Source organism: Condylura cristata, unplaced genomic scaffold (assembly GCF_000260355.1).
Source record: "Condylura cristata isolate star-nosed mole 26May11 unplaced genomic scaffold, ConCri1.0 scaffold00008, whole genome shotgun sequence".
Taxonomy (NCBI): domain Eukaryota; kingdom Metazoa; phylum Chordata; class Mammalia; order Eulipotyphla; family Talpidae; genus Condylura; species Condylura cristata.
Genome location: NW_004567109.1, coordinates 5,587,052 through 5,606,755, shown reverse-complemented (window position 1 = coordinate 5,606,755; position 19,704 = coordinate 5,587,052). Strand labels below are relative to the sequence as shown.

General features: G+C 52.2%; 2 protein-coding genes across 2 annotated transcripts in view; both read right to left on the bottom strand.

Moving 5' to 3' along the window:
* EFHD2 (EF-hand domain family, member D2) overlaps positions 1-621 on the bottom strand; it is a 14,620-nt gene extending 13,999 nt beyond the window's left edge. The window contains exon 1 of the mRNA XM_004679338.2: positions 541-621. Coding sequence (XP_004679395.1) covers positions 541-621 — 81 coding nt within the window. The remainder of the gene's footprint in view (positions 1-540) is intronic.
* An 8,737-nt stretch (positions 622-9,358) lies between these two features.
* The window catches only part of FHAD1 (forkhead-associated (FHA) phosphopeptide binding domain 1), an 88,610-nt gene continuing 78,264 nt past the window's right edge, over positions 9,359-19,704 (bottom strand). The window contains exons 28-30 of the mRNA XM_004679337.1: positions 19,317-19,537; positions 18,381-18,546; positions 9,359-9,475 (exon numbers count right to left, since the gene is read on the bottom strand). Of these exons, the coding sequence (XP_004679394.1) occupies positions 9,359-9,475; positions 18,381-18,546; positions 19,317-19,537 (504 nt within the window). The remainder of the gene's footprint in view (positions 9,476-18,380; positions 18,547-19,316; positions 19,538-19,704) is intronic.

Genomic DNA, 19,704 nt, shown 5'->3' with positions numbered 1-19,704 from the left:
CCCCCAGCGCCGGTGGGCCGAGGGATCCACCCTCCTTTCCCCTGCCCCTGCAAAGTTGGGGGCGTCCTTAAAAATTCACCCCCCCTTCTCGGTCCGCTCTGTGGCTGCTGAGCCAGAGAAAGTCGGGCGGGGGTGCCTGGGACCGAGGCGGGAAGGAAGAGGGGTTCCCGTCCTGCAGTTTGGCTGTAGGTCAGGGGCCCACGGGGGCGCCGCCCCCAACCTCTTCTGTGGAATCTCCAGGCGGTGAAGTCGTCATCGTGGTCCGTGACACCCCGTCGGTTGCCATGGAGACGATTGGGTGTTAATCGCTGGTGTTATCTGTGAGGTTTGCAGGGGCGTGATGAAGGTGGACCCCAGGCAGGAGCTCCGCTTAGATCTACCCAGGGCCACAGAGAGCTACCCAGGGCGGGAGCTGCTGTCTTTTGAAAAGGGGGAACCAGCAGCTTCGTGGAGCTGGGGCTGGGATTCAGCCCTGAAAGGGCCTGGAAACAGGCAGAGAGGGGAACAGGGGGAAGGGGCTGGTCCTGCCCCCCTCCCCACAGGGGACGACTCCACCGGTGTGGGGTGTAGCTGCCGGGCCAGGGCCTTAGCCTGGCACTTTGCTGGCCGGGAGCTCTTCATGTCGCCACTTTCGCCCCAGAGGAGAGAGGTCCACCCCATAAACTCATGGGATTAGGCTTCAGGGAGAGGTGCAAAACTGTGGACCCCAGCATCAGAACCAAGGGGAGGCAGCGTGGTTAGTAATACAGACTCCCAGGCTCTAATGCAGGCAGACTGAAGTGATGGCTGGAGTAGGACCCAGAAATCTGCCTTAAACAGCCAGGGAACCCTGCTCCCTGAATCTCTAACGTGGAGGGGGATTGTTCTTTGGGTTTATCCTCTGACATATTAGGAGGATGCTGGAAACCAGTTCCAGAAACTGCTCGCACCAGCTAATGCGCAGAGAAAGGCCGGGTTAGGAATCTAAAGGCAGCAAGCTGTCATGGGCTGATGTACACAGAACAGACCCTCCGTTTAAGAATATTGCCGGATTAATTCAAAAGGCATTTGTAAGAGAATGAAATTGAGAAAACGACAACATAAGCTCTAGGATTTAGAACATGTGAAACTTTTATTAACTTATTCTTGCCATCCTTTTTGAGTCCAGTAAATATCTTCAGGCTCAAGTGACCTGATTTTGTTTGTTTAGGCTGGGAATTAAGTTTGGGTCAGTCTTGGGCAGTGTGGTCCAGCTCCTTGCAAAAGGCATATTTTCTTCCTGTCTCACATGCAGCCTCAGAGGATCCAAGAGAAGCATAATAGTTTGTTTTTCGATGAATGCAAATGACCAGGGGCAGGTGTAGACTAAAACTTGAAAAATGCTGTCTGCTGTTACTTGGCTTTGCCAAATTCTTAGCCTTCCTCACACATAGCGGATGCTTAAAATGTCTGGTCAATTTCAACTGTCTGCCTAGTGTGGTTCATACTGGATGGAACAGGGCTGCCTTTATCATGACGCGTTTTGCCTCTGCTTGATGTGGGAGGCAGCGGGTCGCAATGTAGTCATGGGGGAGGGCTCACCTTCTGATAAAACTACTTAGGTTTATGTGCAAATCTGGGGCTTGTGTTTGAACGATGCACCCTGGTGGCGTGGGTTAAGCCTCCCGGTCCAATACCCATTTGACGTGTGTGGGCCCACCCTGGGGGGGCCAGGGGAGCTGCGGGATGCAGTTGGGGGGGGGTTCCTGTTGGTGGCCTACTGCATATTATGGATGGGAGCAGAACAGGGCCGCTCTCACTCACTGCAGGCTGGGTAAGCCAGCACACCTGTTGGGTTGACTTTCTCACAAATCCTCATGGTTTTATGATCCAGAGACTGTGACCACAGGTTGGGAGGTCAAGCTGCCCATTGCTTTGTCCCATTTCAGAGGCTTTGGGTGCAGACCCACAGCTGTGAATCAACTTGAAAACCAGAGAAGTATGCTGGTGGGGCTGTCTTTTCTTTTTTTTTTTGGTTTTTTACTTATTTATGCATACAAGATGTGGGGTGCGGGCTAGAGGTGCGAGGATTCACCAGAGACAGAGTGGGGAGCAGAATAGGCAGATCTACTGAAACACACTGCTGAGGGGAGCAGCGGGGAGACAGGAGAGGTCTGCTGCACCCTGTGGGTCAGCTCCCTGGCTGGGGATCGAACTCAGTGGCTGACAGCCTCATGGTGCTGAGACTTTAACCCCTTGTGCCACCAAGGAGGCCCAGTTATCTTTTATTTGAACTTCTTCCTTTTGAGTTCACTGGACAGCAGGATTTATCCAGAAATGAAAGAAGTCCTGAAGAGAGGTCAAGCAGGGTGGGCTGGGAGGACTGATTGATCACAAACCTTCCAGGAACCAGCCACGCCTGTTCATTAGAGGAAATCACTTTGAATGACTCAGAATGCTGTGCCCCAAGCGTAGATTAGGGGAGAAACAAATAATCTGGCCTGGTTCTACATTACAGCATTTGGTCATGTGGAAAGAATGATCTTCAGGAAAAATCACACCCTCGGCAAAGGATTTTTACAGAGGCATGGGTGAGCGAGAGCCGGTTCTGACACTATTCCAGCAGCATGCCGACTTAGTCATCACGGACCGTTTCGCCTTCCTCCCACATCGACTTGTATAACTAACTGTCTTTTGGGGAGGGGAAAGTAATATTAGGAAAAACAACAGCACTTTGAAAAAGGGGCAAGAAACGGGATAGGGGGTGGGAGAGTTCTCAGGTAGCGGGCAGTTGGAGTGAACTTTGAGGGGCATTCCTGCAAGGACTGGGTGGTCCCTGCAGCGGAGAGATAGAGATGCTGTGAAAACAAGAAGGGATTAGGGAGGCCGGCAGAGATCAAGTTTTCTCCTAAACTGCGGCGCTCATTTAGCACTTTACAAATACCAGCTTACTAATGAATCATCACAAACACTCTGGAGTCACCAGGGAGCCCTTGATGGATTGAGAAAGATGCACAGAGGTCAGGGTTTGGAGACAGCCCAGACACTCGTTTGGTGCAATCGGAGGAACCATAGCAGGGAAGGGGGTCACGGCCTGGTTGGTCTGGCTTTTGCGCCTCTGGCAGAGTCTAGAAGCCATGGAAGGGTGAGCTGGGGCAGGAGCTGTGGCAGGCTGGTGGTATCCCAACCTGAGCAGGGCAGGAGGCGTGGGTGTGATGGGGACAGCGACCGTCCAACTTCAGGTCCCAGTGTTCTCTCCATGGTTATTGTAGATGCTACGAATCTACTTGCAAACCAAGATCTTGTCAATGAATTGCCTAGGCATAAATGGGCAGGCAGGAAAAAGCACAAAACTGATGTCATTTTCTGGGTCTGTTTGGCCCCAGGCAATTCAGTGCCCACAGATAGCACCAGGCAGGCCGAGTCTCAGTCCTGTTTTAAACTCCCCAAGGCTCCGTGTGTGCGCCTGTATGTACCTTGTGGCTTGAGCCCAGCCATGCTGCCCCTCAGTGCCTTCCTGGACTCCTTCCAGGCTGGTAATAATACGGGCAGCTGATTTTGATTTTATATGACTCAGTGACAGTACTGTGCATCGACCTCCAGGCGTCTTTATTAAGTGTGTTGTGCCCCGGGCTTTGGGCCTGGAATTCTGCACATGGCTGCAGTGGGGAGCAGGGCCAGCCGGTGTGAAGAAGCCAGTGGGTGGGGTCAGCCCCACATTGGGGAACTGAGGGGGGCTATAACTCTTCCTGCCAAACCCTCCTTTGGCTGGCACACGGCGCTTATACAGATAATATCTGACCCCACTGTACCACTTTCTCTTCTAACACCCTTCCTGGGGGCAGGAGGCGGGTGCGGGGAACCTCTTTTTCTGGTTCAACTTTGGCTTCTCAGGGCTCAGCAAGTTCTACTGGGAGTATGTGCTGGGTGAGTGACTGCTGAATGAATGGGTGATGACCTCTGTCAGAGGGCTGGGGCCAGATTAGGTCTTTGAGATCCCTCTACAGCACCGGGTGGCCCATTTTTCGGACTCAAGGTCATTGCCAAGAAAGAGAAGCTGCTAAAGTGACACCTCTCTAACCACATGACTTAACACAAAAGTTAACAGAAGCTCTTAAAAACAAGCCTCTCAAGTGTCTGTCCCTTACTCCTCCGTCAGCAGCATCAGATAGGGATCGAATGGGCTCACCTTCTGCCCCTGGGCATCAATACGGCTCAGAGGTCATTTGCAAGCTCTCTGCCCAGTGGCAGGGGGAAGGAGTCACTGGAGGGTAAGCGCCCCCGTGTGTGACAGCTGTGGGGGCACCTGCGAATTCAGAAGCTGAAAGGGGAGTTGTGAAATTCATGTCATGTACAAACAGGCAAAGTCAGTTGAAAAAGGGGTGCTTTGGCCAGGGACCCCTGACCCCCGATATTAATGAGAGAGAGCATGTGACTCTCCGCAGGGGCAGGTTAGCATGGGAGCTGCAGGCTGCCTTTTGGAAGCCCGGTTCAGTGAACAGCAGGTCCCCAAGCTTGTCCTTGCTACTCGTCCTTGTCTGCATGGAGGGCTGTGCCCTTGAAGGTACTGCGGTGTCATGGGTAGGAACTGGAGCTGAGAACCTCAGCGGGGTGACCTTGGCGAGTTACCTTACCATTCTAACCTCAGTGGCACTCACTGCAAAATGGCACTAAGTTATCTCCTGCTGGAGTACTTGAGAGGATTAAGTGGGAACATCTATGTCAGGGTTTCATTGGTGTGGGGCAGTCAGAGTGCTCTCATCCGGGAGATGATAACCTGGCTTCCCAGGGGTTTTGCACCAGGCGGCATGTGCAGAAGTTAGTCATCTGGTCTAGGGGAGCGTCTAACACAGGGGCTGGCAAATCTGGCCCGCTGGCTATTTTTATAAATAAAGTTTTATTGGAATACAGGCACGCTTCGTTTAGGTGCCATACTGCAGAGGCAGACTTGAGTGGTGGAGACAGAGACCCGGCGATGCGCATAAAGCTATAATCCTGCAAAGCAAAGGAGCTTTTACTCTGGGCTTCTACTGGGAAAATTTGTTGATCTTCCCCCACCACAGAGGCATAGAAGAACCCGCTGGTTCCTGGCTTCACTGAGGAAAGTTGTCTAATTTGAGCAATTTAAAGTTCAAAGTCTGGATTCTGCCTTTCTTGTGCAGGTTACTTACCTACTCTGGACTCAGAGTAATACAGACAGTGAGGATTAAAGGGGATGATGTCTGGACCCCGCTTACCACATGCCTGGTGGCAGGCAAGGACATGATAAAAAGTAGTCACTATTATTAGCTACTAAACCTCAAGGGTGGACAGGCACAGAGAATGGGAGAGGACGTGGCCACATGCCCAGCAATCATCCCACAGGAAGCCAGGAGTGTCCCAGCACAGCTCTCCTGAGCAACAGACCCAGGAAAGGACAGCTTGCTGGTGACGCCTTTCCCAGAGGGCAGCAGTTCAGCACGGGGACAAACTGGGAGCAAAGCCCGGACCAGAGGGCAGCCCAGAATCATGGTGCCTGGTGCCAGGAGGCATCCTTGTTTATGCTGGAATGAAGGAAGGTTGGTAATCTATCAGACAAAGGGCCTCTCTGATCTCTGTGATGCTGAAACCACAGTTAGCCAGAGGTGACAAGTTCTGCTTCTGGTATTTTAGGGTCTCAGGGGTGAAAGCAGTGTGCCCCAGAGCAGAGGAAGCACAGCGAGGTGCCCCAGCTGTGGGCTGAAGGCATTGCCCCGGGGGCTTGGGGAGCAGATGGGCAGAGAAAAATGTTTAAAAACAAAAGCAGGCACAAAAGGTCATGAATTGGCCCAAAATAACTTGGGACACTGAGCAGACGGATGTAAGCGGCACATCTTGATGGAAATGAGGCCAGCTGATAAGCTGAAATAGTCTAACCTTCCGGGGTGCCCTACCTCCTGCCTCGGGCTGCAGCATGAGAAAGAGGAACATATTACCATTAGTGGGGTTCGGGTTTCCGATCTCTGTGGGTCTGTCGCTTTCATTCCAAGACCCTAAAAGACTGGGTGCCGCTCTACCTGGGAGGAGCTCACAGATCCGGAAGCTGCTTTTTCCCCAATAGAAACATCACGAATCTGGTTTCCACACATCAGGCTTTGGTTGCTCTGCCAAGTTGTGGAGAAGGGCACCTTCCCTGCTGAGCCGCGAATCTGAGACTCCCAGGCCTACCACAGCAAGGAAGGCAGTTGTCAGGATCAGAAGCTTGAGGGTTTTGGGGGGGTGGTGCTGTTGGTGCCTGGTTTTACCTCAGTGCGACCCAGCGGAAAGGATGCCGGCGGCTTCTCAGAGCTGCCCAAGGGGGCTGGACAGCAGAGTGAAAGCCATTTTGATTGCACCTAACAGAAACTGAAGCCCAAAGGGGGCGATTCCTGACTGACCTGGCTCTTTAGCTTTGCTCGCCCTTTGGTTTTCTACCTTGCTGACTTCCTTTCAGTCCACTCCCTTGCCGCTCAGCTTAGCCACAGGCGGCTTCTGTTGCTTCCAACCAAAGATTCCCCAGTGAGACACAGGGTCTTAGTAGCACCCAAGGCTTAGAACTGGCCTTTCCGAGGGAAGAAATGGGGAGGCAGAAAGTCATCAGGAATAAAGCAACTTTGTCCTTCTCTGCCTGTGGAGTGACTTCAGCTTCAAATAACAGGACCTCGGGCCTGGGGAGACAGGAAGAAAACTGGAGCCCCTCCCAAACGGACTTTGGGCACGTGACTTGCTTTGTCTGACAGGCTATTAATGAACGCAAGGCAGACGAGAGCTTGTGCTCTGGGGACTGCTCTCTCCTGATGCTCTCCGCACCTGCTCCCGCCACCACGTGACCACGCCTGCCCTCGCCTGCCGGCTGATAAGCGGCCACACCAGGCAGAGACAGAGTGTCCCAGCTGAGGTGTCTCCAGAACAGGGCTTCTCCTACTCAGTGCTGCTGAACTTTGAATCAAATAAGTCTTTGTTGTGGGGAGCAATTCTGGGGCCTGTCCTTGGCTTTCACCCACAGAGGATAGTAGCACCCCCAGGTTGTGACAACCAAAATTGTATCCAGACATTGCCACGTGTCCTCTCGGGGAAAAAAGTGCCTCATTGGAGAGCCAAGCCCTAGCCCCACTGGCCTGCCAGGGAGCAGGTGGGCGGGTAAGGCTGTTCTAAACCACCCCGTCTTAGCTCTGCCAGCCCAGGCCAGCCCTGGTGCTAAACTGGAGCCATGGAAGCGTGAGAGACGATTTATCATTCTCAATCTTACTAAGGCTTGAGTGGCTTGTTCTAGAGCAAGGTTTGAATGGTTTGTTCTAGGGAGGTTATTTGTCTACAGTGGCTTAAGGAGAGAGGGGTTTATTCATTTCCCACATAAGATGGAGAGGTAGAGGTAAGGTAGGGTGCAGGGCTCAGGGTGCTGGACCCTTTTGTCTTTCCGCCCCATTATCCTTGGCTGGTGGGGTCAGGCTCTGCTGGTTGCCCAAAGAGCCCCCAAATGGCTGCAGCTCCAAGCCTGAGCTCAGGAGATCGAAAGGAGACAGAGGACGGAAGCTCACACCTGGTGAAGCCTTGTCTTTTATTCTGGAGGGGAAGCTTCCCCAGGGGCCTTCACTCACAGGTCATTGGCCAGAACTGAACAACATGGCTGGCTCTAGCTGCAAGGGAGGCTGGGAAATCAAGGCCTTCAGCTTATATCATGGAGAGAAGCAAAGAGTAAGGGACTTTGACTACCTGGGTTCCTGGTTTCTTGGGTCTTGTTGCATATCTATCCCCGCCTTCTCTTTTTGAAGACTGGCTCAGTTGCCCCAAACACAAGGTGGCAAGTGGCCACCCCAGTCTTGAACTGCATTGAGACTGACCTGTGTGGCATGTCAAATGTCAAATGTCAGAGAGAGAGAGAGAGGCTGACTGGCCCAGCTTGAGTCAGTAGAGGAACCTGGATGGTGTGGCTCAGGGTGGGTCTATGGCTTAGTTCACCAGCTGTGGCCAAGAGAGCAGCGTTAGGTGGGGCAAACCTGATGGGGCGGAGGGGGAGGTAGCTGAGGAGACACTCCCAAAACTATTCAGCTCAAGGGCTGAGGAAAAGAAATTGCTATCATGGGCTATAATATATTTGAAATGCACATGTCCTTGGGCATATCTAAATGCCTGTGGAATCAGTCTGTTGTATGTATACAGGTTCAATACACATGGTCAGCCAACAAGGTACACACAGAACTGGGGTACAGGCCAGAGGCTCAAGGGTGGCGAGAGGCTTCACCAGAGACAGAGTGGGGAGCACAACAGGCGGATCGATGAAGCACACTGCTGAGGGGAGCAGTGGGCGGGTCAGGAGAGGTCTGCCACGCCATGTGGCAGGTGGGGATCGAACTCATGCGGCAGTGGCTTAAGCTTCTTAGTGCTGTGCTTTAACCCGCTGCGCCACCAGGGAGGGCCTTTCCTGACAGTTTTAATCAGTATAAAGAAAACATTTTAATCAGTATAAATAAATCTTTTTTTATTGTGACTTAAAAAAAAAGTAAATGATAGTCATGACTTCTGGCTATTCTCCCCCTCCTCCCTTTTTTTAGCCATCCTTTTCTGACAGCAAAGTCAGTGGGAGGAAGGGTGGAGGAGAGAGGCCACAGGAGGGGCAGAAAGTAGAGCAAGAAAGATGAGGTGTCTCTGAGCACCAGGAAAAGTGGCTGTGCTCTCCCAGGCCGTGTGTGTTCTTGGGTGCTTGGGTCTTAGTCTGACCTATGGGACGGGAATGCTATGGCCATCTCGGTACCTCAAAACAGGCAGTGCAAGATGGAGTTCGAAACCCGGGTTCCAGACTCCTGCCTTCACTAGCTGTGTGACTTCAGGCTGATGACTTAACCTCTCTGGGTCTCCTTTGTACAGAGCGGAAGACAGTACTATCTGCCTCCCTGGGTGTGGGAGGCTTACATGAGAAGTGTTTTGGAAACCGCGGAGTGCTGCGTAAATATTCGACATTATTACAGAAGTGGCAACATAGATTTGCTTCCAAATTTATTATGATAAATCCAGAGATGAATGTCCACACTACGCCCCAACAGCCCTGAGCTGAGCATTCTGTGCTGTGGCCCGGGACTCGGCTGTGGGGTTCTCAACTCCGGGTTGCTTGGAGCTCTCCAGAGGTGTGACGTGGAGGACATCACGACTCAAACCTGGAATTATACAGTTGGATCTGTCAGGCCTAGGAGTCTGCTCATATGCCTGAGTGTATTTACGCCTGGAGGTGTTTTTTAAAAGAATTGTCCCGCGCACTCTGGAATACGCCGCTGTGCAAAATACCAGCCTAGGAAGCAACACGTGAAGGTAACAACCTTTAAAGTCTTACAAAAGCTTCTCAGTATTCTGACACAGAAGCGTCATGCGGACTCACGGAGGGCCACGGAGGCTGGGCAGGGCAGCGTTTCTAGTTCCTTCCAGCAGGCTTAGGAAACGGACGGCTCTGGGTGGATTTGCCGGGGGATTCTTTCTTCAGCGTCTCTCTTTCTTGGTCCATCTTTGCGGTGACTTTTCTGGCTCCAACCTTCAAAGAGCAAGAAACACAAATGCACAAACTAGCATTGCAATGAGGTCCCAAAATATTGGACTTAAAATTTTAACACAAAATACAACAAATATGCTGCTGTAGAAATACATGTGTGTGTTATCTACACATACACACAGCAAAAGATAACATGGTTCCCCATTATCTCACTGCCCCAAGTTAGCATTATTATTTTGCTGCATCTCTTTGCAGACAAGCAGACAGTCTTCCCTCTTTATAGTTTCATGATCTTGAAGCCAGCAGCTTTTGAAGAGGGGCACAATCACTGTGGGGGCTTCTTTCTCCTGAAAAGCTTTACTGACTCGAGTACGTCTTATGTCTCTGGTGAAGGAGAGAACGGGGACTCCTGGAGGAGGTCTCTCTAACACTTTCTGGGCACCGCTCTCCCTTCCTGCCCCCCACCATGCGGCCATATGTGTGACCCCACGCTTGGCACAGGGCGAGTTTTTCTGATGATCACGCCTCAGATCATGGGCTCTGAGCTGCTGTTGGCCCCCTGGGTTGGTGCTTTGAATCAGGGCACCATGAGCTCATTCCTTTCTGTTACCTGACTGCAGAGAGATGAGCTCGGCAGAACTGCTGAGGGATGCAGAGGCGGCATTGTGTGTGTGGGCATGTGCACACACGCGTGCGTATGGACACACACGCACGAACACATACCACCTGTGCACACACGTGTAGACGCAGTACACACAGATGTACATGCATGCACACACGTAGACTGCAACACACATGCTTGCACACACATACATATATGCACACGTGTGCACACATGCCTGGGACTTGATGGTTTACCAGTTCTCTTTAGAATGAGAGTACTTCTTCGGAGACCCTCACTCCTGTATTCTCACAGAAGCCCCCTTCCTCTTTCCGAACAGGTTTCTAGTTGTTGCCACCAGAATCCCTCACCCACTCTGTACACACTACAGACACAACTACGACGTGGAAATTTCCTTCCAACAATGTTGAAATAACCAACCCCACACCTGATCTTTATTCCAGTCATGACCACACCCCAGCCCCGGGAGGAAGAGGTGGGGGCTTGAGCTCTGTCTCTTACTTTGAGACCCTAGGTTTCCTCCTCTGTCAAATAATGTCCTTCCTGTCTCCCCTGGGGCTGAGAGGGGCTCTGGGTGGATTTCACTGTGGTGGCTGTTAGGACCATTTCTTGAACTCTTTCACTTCAAAGACAAGTTTAAAAATCATCTCTGGAGACTGTGCCAGCGGCTGACAGGAGCCTTGAATGTGTTTGAGACTCTGCAATCAGAGTAATTTTGGGGTGAGAGACTAACCTCTCCACACTAGCCCACTAAATAGTTGCTGCATGGAACATCCAGGGAGCGCGAAAACAGCTGGCGAGGAACATATTTCCCCTTTAAACCACCTTTCCTTTAGATCCCTTTTTATTTGCTCTTCAGCAAAATTGCTGGCTGGGATGTTTCCCAAACGCCAGCGCCCTGACCTGGTCTGGGGTGGGCAACCAGAGTAGGAGCCAGAGACTTGTCAAAAACAGACTCCTTGGACGGTGGGGGGAGGGAGTGCACTGGACTGTGGTGATGGCACATGGGTGATTTAGTGATGAGAAGCCCACAGGGATGGCAACTGAGATGGAAAAAGGCAAAAAAATGATGTAAAAGTAAACTGTTATTATTATTAGTTTTTTCTTTTTTTGGGGTACTTCCATTTTTAATTTTTTTAATTTTATAACAGTTTGTTATATTATTTAAAAAAAATAGACTTCTTGTCCCCAGGATCTGCCTCCCCAGGTCTGCTAGAGCAAGCTTCGGTCTGCTTTTTGGAGTGACAAGTTCAGGGCCTCAGAAAGCACAGAGGTGGCTGGTCTGGGAGGAGGAAGATTTGGGCAAAGTGAGCCATGGAAATGCAAATGTCAGGGCTGGGGAGGGCTGGCTGCATCCACCCTGAACCTGTGGCCACATGTGAGCCCCACACATCCAGCCTAGGTGTTTGGAGCTTTGAGTCCCACCTTAGCATGAAAGGGCGTTTCAACAGTGACACCCACACTGGAAGCTTGGAAATTAACTGGAAACCTAGTCAGGAAGTAGCAGAGTGGCTGTTCCAGGCAAGTGCAAGCATTCGTTCTAGAAAGATCCGCCGCCTTCCCTGCATCTCAGCTGGTCTTCGGAGAGGCTTCTCCTGACCCTTGCACTGGGTGGTTCCCTGGACTGGGTGGGTCCTTGTGCTCAGCCCACTGGCCTTTGTCCTCAAAACATTTTGTACATGGTCATTATTTCATCACTATTATGTTCACTTGTATTTAGCCATTACTTATATCCATTACTTATATTTACCTTTTGTTTTATGACCCATGATCATAAACCAGAAAGGCAGGGACTTTTGTGGGTGTCTTCATTGATCTACCCTAGTGTTGCCCAACCTTTATTTCATGATCATCCTCTCCTAAGCCGCTTTCTCAGCTATTTTCTCCTAATTGCTCTACCCCCACGGCAATTTAGTATTGCAGAAAGCCTTGTATGTACACTAGTGCCTTATACATACAAACAATGGTTGCCCTCGGCTAATATCGCCCCATGGAGAATTTGTCTCGGAGCCCAACACCTGGGCAGCACCTGCAGCATTGCGGACTCAGTAAATATTTGTGACTGGGTGAGGGGCTGCTCACTCTTGTAGCCCAGCGCCTGGCACCGTGTGTGGCCTAAAGTGGATGTTCAGTACAGATTTGCTCACTGGATTTTCTTCTTTGGCAGACTACTGACAATTCCAATGCAATTTCCAGTTGCAATGGAAAAAGAAAATGCAGTTGATGAGGGGCATTTTGGAGGACAGGAGCAAACCACCACATGACCCTAAAAGATAGGAGAGGCCAATCCTGAAGCTACTGGTGAAGGAGATTCTTTTATGAGCGGGCACCAAGACTCCAATGCCCAGGGGCACCAGGTGTGCGGGAGAGGGGGTAGACCCCACGCTGCACTCTGCAGGGACTGGAGGAGACCCCTCAGGACCAAGGGGATCCCAGACCTCAAAACTCCACGCTCTGGCCTCTCACATCCCTGCTGGTCTTCAGACACAACCCAGCTGTAGGGGAGCTGCCTGCTTGCCCCTCAGCCATATATGTTTGGGAGAAAAGGGCCATGTCTCTCACCAATTCCCACTTTGTAGGGGATGAAGAAGATCTCAGATGTGGGGGGCTCTAGGGACGCCCCAACGCCTTTGTAACCTCCTGCTTTAGAAGGTGTTAGAACGATGGTGTTGGTTGAGAAGAGGCTTCTGTTTTCCAGAATGTCCTGGAATAGCTTTAGTTTTTCCCAGTGACAATTTGGTGGTTTCAGAATGATCGCAGCCTTTTATCAAATTTGAATATATCACATCTCTTATTCAACCAACATGCGCTCAGTGTGCAAGCTCCCCGAGAGAGCACCTGGTGCAAAGTGGGAAAGCAGGCAGGGACAATTCCAGTTCCAGGGCTGAGCTGTGAAGGGCAGAGTTTCCATATGTTTGAGAGAGTTCAGTCTGGATTCTCATCTCTTCAGAAAGAGGATTCCACGGATGTGTCCTTGAAATGCAAGAGCAAGGCCACCTGAAATGCATCAGCTTGTTACCTACAGGAGGTCAAGCTGCGTCTCCACCTCAGTGTTGCATCCACTGTGACTCTCCTAAGAGGCTGTGAGGCTCTGAGCAAACAAAAGTCTCTGAGCCTCAGATACTTCGTTGTAAACTGATGATAAAGCGAGACCCGCCCCCGCGTCCTTGCGGAGATGAGTGGGGGTTCCCACTGGTCTTAGCTTGGTGCCCCACAGTGCCAACTGACCGGGACTTAATAGATGGGGCGTCCTGTGACCTGGGTTTGAGGCTGCTCCCCAGACCCCACTCTTCTCCTCTACTCTTTCTGGCTCACCTGGAAATTCGAGTTCTGCATCTTGTTCTTCACCATCTCTACAAACATTTGTCTCTTTAATATAGAAAGAACAGTGACAAAATTTAGCTCATGTTCTTTTCTGCCTTTAGCATCAAAGACATTTGAATTTTCCTCAACTTTCAGGCGCTACCTGTTTGACACATTGGGCCTTCCTAGGGACTGGGGTGGGGTTGGGTTGAGACTGTGGGTCTGCAGAAGGGGGTGTGGCTGAGCATTTCTGTTCTAGACTCCAGAGGAATCGGTGAGGAGGGGGCCAGCACACTGAGGAGCTGGCGAGAAACACTGTGCTCTCCTTGGGAGACCCATCGCTTTAGCTGGAAGCACCTCTCGAGTCAGCAGATGAGGTCAGAGATGTCCAGAACATTCCATCCAAGCATGCCTAGGGCCCAGGCCGGACGACCAAGGCTGTACTATCTCCTGTTAGGGGATGAGTCCAGGAGCCTGTTATCCTGGGATTTGAGTGCTATAGCTGAGTCCAGTCTCCTCCAGACCCTCACCTCAAGGACAATTCACTGCAGAGAGAGATTCCCCTGAAGAGAGAGCTGGGGTCTCTCTCGCAGGCTGACACTCGGCAGGGTGTTGGGAAAGGACATTCCCAGCGTGCTCTGAGCACCCTCCGGGGTGCCAGCCTGAGGCTTATAGCAGTGGGTGGAGAGGGCCAGTGAGCCCACCAGCTGGGGCTTTCTAGGTGGCCTGGAAGATGGTGGTCATGAGATTGTGGACCTAGTGTTTCCAGAGCTGCCTGGTTTTCCAGTGTCCCACGGAAGTGTCCTATTTTGAAACGCTTTCAAAAAAATAAATAAAAGTTCCCATGAACGAAATGAAATACATCTGTGGGTGGCCATCTTGCCTCATTTACTTCAGAGCCCTCCACCCACCGTCGGTAAATATTTGCGGGTGGGGTCATCAGATAAGATGTAGGATGCCAGTTCAATTGGGATTTCAGAATGAAACCTAATAATTTTTAGGTATAGGTATGTCCCATGCAACATTTTAGATACACTTAACTCAGGGACTATTGTTTATCAGAAATTCAGTTTTAAATGGGCATTCTGCTTTGTTTTGACTTGTTTTCCCCACATTTATCAACCCTATTGAACATTCTCAAAATTCATGGCTGTCTTTTGAGACAGGGGTTTTAAGCCTGTGAGCTCTAAGTCTTCTCAGCAATGTGTGTATGTGAGTGTAAGGATGTTGAGAAAGACACTATTGCAGGGCACCCAAGGGTTCCAGGGAACCCCAGTTTGAACACTGCTCCAAAATATATTCCTGGATTAAGTCTAATCAGTGGACAGTGAGTGCTGAAGGGGCAGAGCCAGACTCTGCCCTCACTCGGGTATGATGACATGAGGCTGTTCTCAGACTTGGGCTGGCCAACACTGCTGTCAGGAAGGCTGTGCATTATATCACACAGTGTGTCTGGGGGAAGTGTCCAGGGTCGTCTTTGTGCAATGAACACTTCTGAACATCACATCTATCTGTCAAGTGGGACACTGCACTCTGGGCCAGGCTGGCCTTTCCACCCCCCAGTGGTCACCAGAAAGCCTGTGACAATCGGGGCTTCCCTCGGCAGGGGAGGAAGTGTGTCTGGTTGGCTCATCCATCCGCGTTCCTGGGTTTTGTATTCACTTTCCTCTGCCTCTCCTGTCTTTCATCCTTTATTTCTTAGGGCAGAGGTTCCTAGGACTTCCCACACTTCCTATGTTCTTTCTGGGGGGACTTTGTTCAAGTGCCCAAATCAGTTAGTGCCTGGGGTGGGTCTCCCTCCAGACAAGAAGACACTAGCATGTCTCCTCTGCCTTCTCTCCGCAAGACCCTGGGGTGGACGCTTGCTGGTCTCCTGGGATTTTGTTCAGATTGTAGGTGGGAAGGGGGAGGGCCAGGGGAAGGGAGCGGACATGCTGGCAATTCCTTCTCGGCAAGCCCTGGCATTTATACCCTATTAACCTTGAACATATTGTATCTACCTTGTGTCTGACTGCAAGATCAAAAGAACCCTCATACCTGCCTCTCTTTCTCTTTGAAGGAGAAGTTGGAAGGTGTTGATTCTTTTGCATGTTTCCGTTCTTGATCTTCTAAAGGTTCCTGAGTGAAAATACCAGGTGGGCAAGAGAATGTTTAATGGGTCCTTCCTGGTCCGTTTCTGCGACATACCTCTGGGGTGTGGAGGAGACTGGGGCCTCACTGGGATTGGTGGGGAGAAGATGAGGGCAAGAGGGTGTTCTCCTTCAGCCAGCTCCCATCCCTAGGCTGCCGGACCCTAGCCACATTTTACTGCTTCATTCTTGTATGAGTTGGAGAGGACATTCCCAAGCTGCTCCACTCATCCTGTACAACAGTACCAATTTCTACTCTGGTAAAAAAACATATTAGCGGCACTCCGAATCTGGAGATTACCTCGACCCAAGAAAATGCTGGAAGATAGTGGCCCTCCCTGGCGGCGCAGTGGGTTAAAGCACAGCACTGAGAATCTAAAGCCGCTTCCACATGAGTTCAATTCCCACCTGCCCCGGAGGTGACCACACGGCGCGGCAGACCTCTCCTGACCCGCCCGTTGCTCCCCTCAGCAGTGTACTTCGTCCACCTGCCTGTTCTGCTCCCCACACTGTCTCTGGTGAAGCTTCTCACCGCCCCTGAGCCTCTGGCCTGTACCCCAGTTCTGTATGCACAAATAAATAAATCTTAAAAAAAAATGCTGGAAGATAGTGAGTTAAATAGCACAGGGATAGGATGATGCTGGCATTGGGTGTGTTGCGAGCTCTGTGTGGCTTTGTTGAGGACGTGCTCACTGAATGGGAGGCTATCACCGAGTCGTCATTTTTACTCTCATCTTAAAGATGAGGAATCTGGGCTAACACACTGAGGGGCGGCAGTCAGGGGCTCCAGCCAGCCTGGGGGACCACGCATCAAAGCTGTGGCCACACGCCACGCCATGACTGGCTGGAGGCCGGAAGTGAGCCCAGGGCTTCTGGGCAAGAGCGGGAAGCTGCAGGCGCCTGCCGTCCTTTCTCCTACTTGAGCTCCCAGCAAAAGGCCAAGAAAGGGCTTGCCTACTTCTCACATGGCAGCCTCTGTGCATCTAAACATTTCCTATTGAGATCTGCAGCCTTAACCCGCCACACAAAGTCTCTGGGCCCTTTCTTGGCGGTCCGACTTGTATTCACCAAATAGAAAAGATTTTCACAAAAGAGCTGCTGGCTTTGGGAGGAGAGCCGGGAAGGCATCTCAGGGGCTGAGAACATGTCAGCTGGCAGGAAGTTCTCTGAAAGAAATGTGGGGATCGCTCCCCTCCACCCGTGAGCTGCCTTTTCTTTCCCCCATAGTAACGAGTTTGCCCCGTGCCAGGCACTGCAGGCATTATGCCACTCAGCCCTCCTGGTGCCCACAAAGTGGGTCTCTTAGCGCGTAGGGTGGTTGAGGAACCTGAGATAAGCAGTCAGGTTTCTTGCTCGGGGTCACTCAGGCCCGAACATGGGACTTGACCACTGTTACTCGAAGCTTATCACTGAATTCTGAGAGATACTGCACCTTGTCCAGTGAAATGGGAAACGGTCTAGACTGAGCACAGCCTGGGCCGTGTCCCCACAGACCCAGGGCATTTCCCAGCCAAGAGGCCAGGGACCACAAGTTTCCCCATGAATGCACCGAGGTTTCCCCAGCATTTTCACAGCCAGAGGTAGTAGTCTGCACGTAGGACTTGTGATTCTGGAAAGTTCTGCTTGGCGAAGAAATGTTCAAATGTTAACACCAGGCATATATTTTCTGGGGGGTGGGGGGTGGGTGGTGGTGGTTCTGAAGCTCATGGTAATTTCATTTCCCAGTGCTTCAACCAACGGATCTCTGTGAAAGGGTGAAATCTCACACAGGAGACTGGAAAAAAAAAATTAAGCCTCCTTGTGAAAGTATTAGATGTATTACTTTAATTTTAAAAGCGGAAGTCTGTATTCCTTTAATTTCTATGAAAATACACTCTTTGGAAAAAACGGAGGCCAGGACAGAGGTATACGAGGTCCCTCTGGAATACAGCAACACTTTAAAATGTATCCTCTGCCCCAGACAAATGGATTTCTCACAATATTTTAATAACAAATCATAAACGCAAACCTGCACCCTGGTATGAGACCCCGGGAGAAACGGTGAGTGGAGGATGAGGGAGGCAGCTTGAGGGGCGAGGTGTGGAGGCTGATGGGCGTGGAAGGGAACACATGGACTGGAGGCCCAGGTGTGGGCAGGAGTCTGGCCTCTGCTGCTGAGTAACTAGCTAATGTTATCTCTGTCAGCCTCAGTTTGCCCATCTCTGGAGTGGACTGACATGGTCCAGAGGTCCCTGCAGGGTTGCTGGGAGAGAAGACGTGTGCAGTGCGGGCAGGTACCTGCCTCCAGCAAGCGCCCCCTGGCAGTGTGTCAAGTGTGGGTGACGGTGGCTGCCCTCCTTAGAGACGGTGCTCTAAATCGTGAGTTCCTTGAATTTGCATGTCTCCAGCTCCAGCTATTCTGGGGACCCAGACGCAGGTTCAACCTGGCCATTGAGAGCCTTCTCCAGGGAAGGAACAGGCCGCCTCACCGCCCTGAGTGCGATGTGTGTGGAGATGCAGCGTGAATAATGCATGTGAGGCCTGATTATGCAAATCCTCAGGTTCTCTCACACTCCCAGCCAGCTCAAGACAATGGCCACTCTGGCCCCTCTGCGGGCCCCATTTTGTGGTCTGGTGTCTCCCCTTTGGATCTTAGCCTGCCAAGCTCTGGTGGGGGAGCCTCTCTCGGGAAGGCTGAGGTCTCCAGAGGGCGCCTCAAAGGGAAGCCAGAGCTCGGAGGCTGGCCCAGCCCCGTCTGGCGCCAGGGGTGTGAAAGGAGGCTGTCCGGGGAGGCAGCCCCAGGACTCACGCAGACGGAGGCCTGTGATGTTTTATTCAGAGCGGGGAGGCTCTGCAGACCACATCCGGCTACTTTCATTTCTGGGGCTGCCGGCCTCCACGGGGTGCCGCTCACCTTCTGCTGCCTCATGGCCCTGTTGAGCCTCTTCTCCTGGCACAGCTGCTGCTCCGTGCTCTCCAGGGCCTCCTTGAGCAGGGCCTTCTCTTCCGCCTCCTTGTAGATGCTGTCCTCCAGCTTCGCCACCTGCGACTGGTACATCTGGACCGACACTTTGCTTAGCCTGAGCGGGTGACAGATGGTCTTTGTAGTCTTCCTCTCCCCCACTCCCCATCCAGTCCCGACCTGGGAGATTCTCTAAGTTCTTGGTTAAATTAGCGGTTTCCCTGCAAAGCGGGAGAGACCCACGAAGAGGGCCTCCCTGGTGGGGTGATTGGTTGACCGCAGCGCCGTGAAGCTGTCTGCAGCCACTACAGCGTGAGTTTGATCCCCGGCCAGGGAGTGACCCACATGGCGAGGCAAAGACCTCTCCTGTCTCCCCGCTGCTTCCCTCAGCAGTGCATCGTCCATCTGCCTGCTCTGCTCCCCGCTCTGTCTCTGGTGAAGCCTCTCACCCCTGCACCTCTGGCCCGTACCCCTGTACTCTGTATAAATAATAAATCTTGGGGGAAAAAAGAACAAACATCCAGGGAGAGGGGGCAGAGGAGCATCAAGTGGGGCCATGCCCTGAGCCCCCACCCCAGGGTCCCAGCGCAGGTGGGCAAAGTGCGGTTGCTGGAACTATGCTGGGTTATGAAAAGGACAGGCGTGGTGGACGTGAGGCAAAATGCACAGAGGCCCTGCTTATTCGCGGGAGCGCACAGGAAGCGGAAGACCGAGAGTGTTGGGGGTGCCACTCCTGAGCGCCCCCCAGCCCCCGCCCTTCCCCAGTGTTCCCGTTACTCCACTCCTGGGCCTCTGTGCCCCCCACCCCCCCTTCCTAGGTATCTGCTGCAGCGGGGCCTTGGCCTGTGGGGTGGAGGCCTGGGCCTTCCCTGGGGGTCCAGATGGTACCTGAGCTGCTCGATGTCTTTCTCGTATCCTCTCAACAGCTCCTCTTTCCTCTCCAGCCGGTTCTTGAGCTGGGTGATCTTCTCGAACACCAGGTCAAGGTCCTTCTGCCGGAGGCGGTTGACTTTCTCCCTCTCTTTGGGGGACAGGTGCTTCATGGATACGTGGCCCGACAGCTCTTTGATGTTCATCAGCGTCCCGAGCGTTCTGCTCATATCCATGTACTGCAAGGAAAGCATGGCCGGTCAGAGCCTGCCTGAGGCTGCTGGAGACAGCCCGTGGCCCCCAGAGACAGTCCGTGACCCCCGGAGACAGCCCGTGGCCCCCAGAGACAGCCCGTGACCCCTGGAGACAGCCCGTGGCCCCCGGAGACATCCCGTGACCCCCGGAG